The following is an 8,895-nucleotide window of genomic DNA, read 5'->3' on the forward strand; positions in this document are numbered from 1 at the left end:
TAGAAATAGTCTATTTTGAGTTAGAAATAGAGATGGGCCTGTAGTTGGCATGAACTTCCGGGTCAAGGGTGTTTTTTTTCAGGAGGGGTGTAATGATGGCTCTCTTTAAAGCGGGTGGGACATGGCCAACTTGGAGGGAGTGTTTAACGGCTGGTGATGAGGGGACACAGTTATGTGGGGTTTTACCAGAGCTGTGGTGAAGGGGTCAAGGGCGCATGTGGAAGGTTTCATCTTGCTGATGGTGTCATCAACCTCTGATCGATGTTGGCGAAGCAGCGGAGAGGCTGGGAGATCCCTGGCTGTGGGGGGGAAATCAGGACAAGTGGAGTGGGGGAGACAGAAAGAACAGAACGGATGGTATTTACCCTTGACCTGAAGGAGTCAAGGAAATTGTTACATGGATCCTCTGTGGTGTCACTCTGGGTGGGTGATTGTGGTTTGAGGAAGTTATTTATGGTGGAAAAAAGTTGCTTGGAGTTACTGGAACTGATAATGTTGGAATAGAATTTTGACCATGCGTCTCTGAGGGCCTTTGAATAGGCCTTTCGATGCTCTCTGTATGCCAGCCTGTGGACAGTGAGCCCTGACACCTTGTAACGACGCTCAAGGGCACGGCCTGCTGCCTTCAATTCCGCAGCTCACTGGTAAACCAGGGGAAGGAGCGTGAGAAAGACTGATTTTGTTTTGATGGGGTCGTGAAGATCCAGGAGGCGGCTCAGGATAAATTTGTACAGGTCAACTGATTAAGTGGCTGATGAGAGGGTTGTAGAGGAGAGATGATGGAGGTCCAAGGCTATGGCGTCAGGGTTAATGTTTTTTATGTTCCTGAAATGGATTTGGCGTTTGGGCTTGTTGTGGGGGGAGGGGAATGGCAGCTCCATTGAGATGACCCTGTGGTCAGGCACACCCTCATACACCAGCAGGTTGCTGATCAGGGCAGAGTCACTTATGACAAGATGGAGTGTGTGTCCCTTGTCGTGTGTTGGGACATCAACGTGCTATGTGAGGTGGAAGCAGTCCAGTAATTGTAGTAGTTCAGATGCAGGGTGGGAGGAGGAGGAGTCAACGTGAACATTGAATATTGCTTGACCTCCTGCTTTCCAGTAACTGCTGTCAACTACATCGACACGTCATCTTAGGTCACCAGGTCATTGAGTGAACTGTTTCTCATCATGAAAGAATCACAGGTTTACAGAAGTAAAAAAAAGTGGGTGAAATTTGTTTTCGTGCATAGTTCTCATCAAAAAGTAAAATACATTGCATAACATGTGTCTCCATGTCTCTCTCCAGCTCTTTATTAAACAGAAAATGCATTTTCTGGTTGGGACACCAATTTGATCCAATCAGGATAGATAACTCAGTCAGGATACAGATTGAATTAAAGTGAAATTGGAAGTGATGACACAAATACATGAGCAGACAAAATTGGAACTAGAACACTATAAAAATGAAGCTGATAAATGGGTATTCTCTCCTGATTGGCTGAAATTGTGTCACCTACCTGAAAACAAATCTGTTTTTTTAAGAGCTGGAGAGACAGACTCCTGTTACTAAACGAACATTCTTTAGCAATGATTACTATCAGAATATAACGCTCTAACATTTTAACAACAAAACGTTTTGTTTTAATCCCCCAAAAAAATAAGAATTTTGATTTTGCCACAGCCACTAACGTCCGGGTTGGGCAAGAGTGACCCATCAAAGTGACCCATCAACATTTCTTCACCCCCCCCCCCCCCAATCAAAGAAGTCTAGATTCGGCCCTGGCTACACAGCAGAGAATTGTATTTCACACAAAGAGCATTCATCCTCATTAAAATGTTGTTTAAATGTTATTCAAGGTGTCCGCTGCCTTCTTTGGCACATCGATACCATACCACGAGGAGGGCAACACAATGAATGATTGACTATTGAATATTACATGAATATTGTTCATTTACATGATCTGCCACTGCTGTAACATAATGTTTTTGATTTTCTTTTCTGTGACCTTTTCCATCCCGCGGGGGATTGCTGAGATGATGCAACTCTTTCTAGCTCAATGCATGGCTCTAAGCTGTACAAACTCCCACCAAGAGATAAGAAGCCTGTGTTCCAGTATAAAAGACCATGCAGTCAACCTGCTAGAGTCACTCAAGCTGAAATCATGGCCTTCCTGTGGATTCTCTCTCTTGCCTTTGTCGGCGCTGCCTATGGTAAGTACACCTGCATGTGCTGACATCCAAGCTCTATTCTCAATTTCTGCATCTCTCTCTCTCTCTCTCTCTCTCTCTCTCTCTCTGTCTGTCTCTCTGTCTCTCTCCCTCTCTCTCTCTCTGTGTCTCTGTCTCTCTGCCTCAGTCTCTCGGTCTCTCTGCCTCAGTCTCTCTGTCTCTCTGTCTCTCTGTCTCTCTCTCTCTCTCTCTCTCTCTCTCTCTCTCTCTCTCTCTCTCTCTCTGTCTCTCATTTTTGAAAGCACTGACATGAGCTGAATGAATGAGTCCAAAATGTAAAACCACCCGGAGGTGTCTTTCAGTCTTTTGATGATGATGATGATGATGAATAAGCCTCTGGCATTTTTTCCACGTTGGTGTCCATTTGGTGTCTTCCTGGGAGCCTATACTTACAAAAATACATTTTGAATGAATCACTTAAGCCATATTTTGAAAATAGCGTGCAACACATTGTGATCTCGTAGAGCTGCTATTTTCGCCAAGGTCATAACAGGAGAAACACTTAGAAAATAGCAGATCTACAAACTCACAATGCAGTTACCATCTGGCTACCATTAGACTGTTGAAAAAGGCCTGAACTGTTGAACAAGGCCTGAACAGTACACACTGACATGACAATGCATCAAACCATCGTACGCCGAAGCATTAATTAATTAGTGGCAAAATCCAGTGATGGGAAGTCCATTTACTCAAGTAGGCCTATATTAAGTAGCTAGAATTTAGAACTTGTACTTTACTTGACTATTTTCATATCTTGCTACAGTAATACATCTCCACTACATTTCAGAGAGAAATATTATTATTATTATTTATTTATTACTCGTCTGGTTACTTTGCAGATTTAGGTTGTAAACAACAATATAAATCAACTAATACATTATGATATACATTTTATAAGTTAATATACCTACTGTAGCAACACATACAGTAATTAAGATTATCTCACACATTATCCATAATTAGTCCTATAACATGATACAGTATATGATTCTGAAAGCTTGGCGATCTGCTATTTTCTGCGAAAGCCTTCCCCACAATAAGGATGCTGGGGTTTAAGTGGTTAAGTTATCCGCCCTACAATGGCAAAGCCTTTACTGGGGCAATATCGAAAGTAAACTCCTCTAGTGGGTGGGACAGGAAGGGGAAGTGCTGTAATCTGATCCACCGATCCTCCCCTGTTACCCAGCATGCAGTTGTACATTTCCTACTTTTTATTTTATTAATTCTTCTTATTATCAATAGCTGTTTTCTCAAGTAAGAAGCAATGTAATGGAAATGTAGTGGAAAATCTGCTTGGATTTACACTGAATCTTTTTCACATTTTGTTTTCCAAGTTGACACCATAACCTACAGCGCTGTCCAGATAGAGACCTATATATATCTGTTTTCATAGGATTATAATTGTGAAGTTGTGAATGGCGGCTCAGCTGTAGCCAAGGCTGCAGATGAGACACTAAACACGACTCCACAATAAAAATCAACACAATTAAAAAGTGTCCATAGGAAGTTTGTATGAAATGTAAGCCATTCAGTGGCAGCTGAGGGGCTTGGATATGAGTGCAAGAATCCTGTGGGTGCTTTTTACAACTTACAGAACCAGATTATCAATATTTTCATTGTATGCAGTGGTTCTCAGTTCCAGGAACCCCGATCACTGCTAGTTCTTTATTCTACAGGTGAACTGTATAATCATTTGATGCTCCAGGTCTCTGAAAGTACTTGTTTCCTTTTCTTTTTTGTCTTTCCTTTTTTTAAATAGTAATTTCAAGTAGATTTTGTTTTAGAACATGTTTCTTTTTTTTCAGCAAAAGTCTTATCTGGAACAATTTACAGTATACTGTCTGCAACATAATAAAACATACAACAACATACTGGCGTTCAAGCCAAGTTCAAGTTAAATATTTAATTTATTTGAAACATTCATGTGTCTTCAGGCTGTGGCTCTCCTGCCATCACTCCAGTAATCACTGGATACTCCCGTATTGTCAACGGTGAGGAGGCTGTGCCCCACTCCTGGCCCTGGCAGGTCTCCCTGCAGGTAACTATACAGAACCACCTTGTTAACATTTATTTAAAATTAACACATGTTAACATTTAACATTTGTCTCTCTCTCTATCTCCATTTTTATCGACACGTCTGTGTGTTACTTTTTATTTTTTGTCAATAATAGAGTGGGCACACTGGGCAGTGAATGTATTCCATATAGCATCTTTTTTCTTTACTACGACATATCATAGATAACTGGAGTGTTTACTGTGTGTGTGTGTGTGTGTGTGTGTGTGTGTGTGTGTGTGTGTGTGTGTGTGTGTGTGTGTGTGTGTGTGTGTGTGTGTGTGTGTGTGTGTGTGTGTGTGTGTGTGTGTGTGTGTGTGTGTGTGTGTGTGTGTGGGTGAAAGGGAAGACAGAATAGCTGAATGACTTTGGCACTCTAAATTACAGTATGTCAATCCTACGGTTGCTAATAAATACAATCTGAATTCAGGATTATACCGGCTTCCACTTCTGTGGCGGATCTCTGGTCAACGAGAACTGGGTTGTGACTGCTGCCCACTGCAATGTCAGGTACAGTAGTCCAGCTCCCACTGCAATGCATATTCTGATTACAGAACACATGCAGTATAGGGTATCATTTCCAAAAGTGAGACACCCACCATCATTTCATTTGAAACCTTTTCAGAACTTCTCACCGTGTGATCCTGGGCGAGCACGATCGTTCTTCCAACTCTGAGGACATCCAGACCATGAGGGTTGGACAGGTACAACATGGTGTTCTGTTTTATAAGACATGCATAGGGAGGGACACAACATGATTTCCTTACTGTACATCTATTATCAGGATACTGTGGCTTCAATCTTCACACAATCTTTACAATACTTCATATTTGCCCTTTAATTTTTTAGTTGACATTTTTCATGTTCCTGGCTACAGATTGGAAAATATAGTTGAAGCCATGCATTTACTCAACAAACAACACAAAACAAGATTTTTACACATCTCTCCTAACAGCTAAGTTGACTGTGTCATTTCTCTGATAGGTCTTCAAGCACCCCCGCTACAACCAATTCACCATCAACAATGACATCCTGCTGATCAAGCTTGCCAGCCCTGCCAAGATGGGCATGCGTGTGTCTCCCGTGTGTGTGGCTGAGACTGGTGACTACTTCGCTGGTGGCATGAAGTGTGTGACCTCTGGATGGGGCCTGACCCGCCACAATGGTGAGGGAAGGACAGGAAACACATTTTTCATCCACTGACCACAGTGACTGGATTTATCTAGAATAGAATAGGATGTCAAAGTGGCAAGTGGAGCAAACTGATATCCTCAATCCTCAATGTCTTTATCCTCAAATTATCGTCAAATATTCTATACTCTTGTTCAGTATATAATTCTGTAAAAACAGCAAAGCTTCAAGATGATTTCATGAAACCTAACATATTTTCTAGCAAAGAACAAATCATGAATCATAACGATAAGACAATATGACAAATATGTATGTTTTGTCTCAAAGCTCAAACCTAACTTTTGAATGATGTGTGTTTTCTTTCCAGCTCCTGACACCCCTGCCCTGCTCCAGCAGGCTTCTCTCCCACTCCTCACCAACGAGGATTGCAAACGTTTCTGGGGCAGCAAGATCAGCGACCTGATGATCTGTGCTGGAGCCTCTGGAGCCTCTTCCTGCATGGTGAGTGACACAGAGAGAGGAACATCAAGATGACATTTAGACATAAAACACATAAGAAACACGACCGCTTGTTTTTTCAGGGTGACTCTGGTGGCCCCCTGGTCTGTGAGAAGGCTGGAGCCTGGACCCTGGTTGGTATCGTCTCCTGGGGCAGTGGAACCTGCACTCCCACCAGGCCTGGTGTGTACGCCCGCGTCACCGAGCTGCGTGCCTGGATGGACCAGACCATCGCTTCCAACTAAACCTGTCAGCGTTGTCCCTCTAGTTACACTAGTTCACAATAAATAAAACTACAACCAATTCGATGCCTGAGTGAATTTGTCCATTGTGCCATTACAGTGATAAATGCATATTGCTTATTGCTTGAATGAATACATCTTGGATTCATTAACTCTTCCATTATATCTGAGAGAAGCTGTTTAAGTTTAATGTGTAAACCAGTAGAATCAACTTAAATAAAATAAATCTAAACTAGAAAAAGTGCTCCTCGGAGCACAGGTCTCCGCCAGGTCAGGTACGTTATTGTAGCCTCCTGGTGGCGCTATAATAGGTCAATGTGAAAAGGGTGCCATTTCTTCTTAGGCCTTTCACGGCAATCGGACAATGCATTCATGATTTGAGGCATTTTGTTCCAAAAATGTGTTTTGCTAAATTAGACCTGCTGGTGGCGCTATAACAGGCCAATGGGAAATGGGTGGCATTTCTTCCTCGGCCTAGTGGGAATGTGCGTGTGAAATTTCACGGAAATTGCAAGCTGTGTTCATGATTTGAGGCATTTTGTTCAAAATGGACCATCCTTCAAACTTTGGAAGCCAATCTTAGCCAATCATGATGGAATATGGGAAATCGGACAGATTGGGGTTGATCACATGACTATAGAGATACTGTGTACCAATTTGCATGACGTTTGGATAAAATCTGTAGGAGTAATGTAAAAAAATGTTTTGCACAAATCGGCCTCCTGGTGGCGCTATAACAGGCCCTTGTGAAAAAAATGGGGCAGAGGTTCTGAATTGGCATCCAGGGAGTGTGTGTGCACAGTTTCGCAGCGAGCGGGCCAACGGTGCCAGAGATTAGCTGGTAACACACGGACAGGACACACACACACACGGACGGACGGACAGACAGACAGACAGGGGGTGAAACATCTCTCGCCATGCCTTTCGGCCTGGCGGAGACAATAAACAAGATTACATATGAAACCAACATTGAACAGTGTAAAGGTAAAAAAGTAATACCATGGTTATAGATAAGATAACAAATATACAAGAAGGACGAATAGTTATATACAAATCTGTATTTGTTCCACCCCGGAAAAATGATTTCAGGTTCAGCGGAACATTTGACATCCACAGTTTTTTCTTTTGAAGGCCTCTCTACAAGTGTTCCATGAGTATTGTTTTTCTTTTTATAATCAGGGCAGATTCTTCAATTTCATGGAGGCCATAGATGCCGTGTCCCCTCAGTTTGACCCCTCAATAAATTAGATGCACTGAGGCCACAGTGGCCTTGATGACCCACCCACACTTCCCCACAATGCCCCAGCTGATTTCCCCATTTTCTCCTCTGCCTCTTTCCTGAAAATATGTTTTTAGACACCAGTGCCTTTTGTTGATATTCTGAATTCTTACAGTTTGGCCTTATGACCCTCCAGAAATGAGATGCCCTCAGGCCACAGTGGCGTTTATGACCCACCACACTGCCCATCTGATTTCCCCATGTTCTCCTCTGCCTTTTTGCTGTCAATAGGTTTTTTAAACGCCAGCGTCTTCTGTTGAGATTCTGAATCCATACAGAGCAACGTCAAGTCAAATGCTGTGCACACGTGGGTTCAATTTCGAGCCCGATATGAACCTTTTGAAAACCAGGCTATTATGATGACAACTTTTTCAGTCTAGTTGTCCTGGACTTTAAACTGCCTGATGGGATAAGAGTGAAGAGGTGATTGCTGTCCATGATTATGTTATGTGCTCTCCTGGTGACTCACCTGCTGTAAGTGTTCTGAGACGAAGGGAAGGTTGCTCCACCGATGTACTGAGCAGTCTTTATCACTGGAAGGCCTTCCTGTCCCATAAGTGCAGTTTCCACCCCAAACTGTGATGGGGCTGTTAAGGATACTCTCGACTGTACATCTAAGTTACTGAGAATTTGAGCAGAGCCCAGCAGCAAGCTGCAAGCTTGTATATCGGATCAAATTCCGCTATTTCTGTCGAACGTTCACTCAGATTAGTATAGGGAAGTTAGGGTTCATATGGTTAACCATATTAACCGTGGCTTAGCTATATAGCAGATCTAATGCTATTAATTATGGGGGCGTTATAGCTTTAACCACGATATACACCATCCCGACGATAGGCTCTGGCTGAATGTTCGCCCCAGAATATGGACTCTAGGGTTCATCTGGTTAAGCGTTAATAGGGTTAAAAGCTATAGCTATAATAGCAGTAGCTATAGCTATAATAGCAGTAATAGCTCAAGTAAGTTATATATTCACTTGTTGTAAAGTATAGGCTATATAGGTTAATGTGCTCTGTCCATATCAAATAAACATGTACAGTAAAGTACACCCTCCCCAGGCCAACAATATGGGCATTGGGCTGGCAGTGAGAGGGTCAACAAATGTTAAATGACTGCATTTTTATAGCTTATCACTTTCCTGGACTTCCGACCACGTAATAGCACTTCACAGTGTATGCCTCACATTCACCCTGACTACATGTATAGACGGGTTTCATGTTTGTAAACATTGAGAGGATATGACCGCGCAGAGGAGGGGGTAAGCCTATGGGTGCGTTTGGAAATTACGCACCGGAGCACACTCGCCTATTAGTTTGTATTGGCCAGTGCGCTCACTGCCGCTCAGGGCTGCGCCTTTCCCCCAGGCATGCGCAGATTGCGCATTCTGCTCTGTGATGACGTCGCTCGGAAACCCGTCTATTCACCCTACCTGCTCATCGGCAGCAGGTGTATCTTGACATGGAGGAGCCAAAAATGTTC

The 8,895-nt window shown here is 42.9% G+C and overlaps 1 protein-coding gene across 1 annotated transcript; it reads left to right on the forward strand.

Moving 5' to 3' along the window:
* The first annotated feature begins 2,023 nt into the window (after positions 1-2,023).
* LOC311041669 (chymotrypsin A-like) lies at positions 2,024-6,159 on the forward strand. The gene is made up of 7 exons (XM_084052151.1): positions 2,024-2,195; positions 4,148-4,251; positions 4,697-4,776; positions 4,892-4,970; positions 5,251-5,431; positions 5,765-5,898; positions 5,979-6,159. The coding sequence occupies exons 1-7, from the start codon at positions 2,042-2,044 to the stop codon at positions 6,138-6,140; spliced, it is 894 nt and encodes a 297-aa protein (XP_083908277.1). The 5' UTR covers positions 2,024-2,041; the 3' UTR covers positions 6,141-6,159.
* The last annotated feature ends 2,736 nt before the right edge of the window (positions 6,160-8,895 follow it).

The sequence above is a fragment of the Gymnoscopelus microlampas genome (genome assembly GCF_963454915.1).
Source record: "Gymnoscopelus microlampas genome assembly, chromosome: 1".
NCBI lineage: Eukaryota > Metazoa > Chordata > Actinopteri > Myctophiformes > Myctophidae > Gymnoscopelus > Gymnoscopelus microlampas.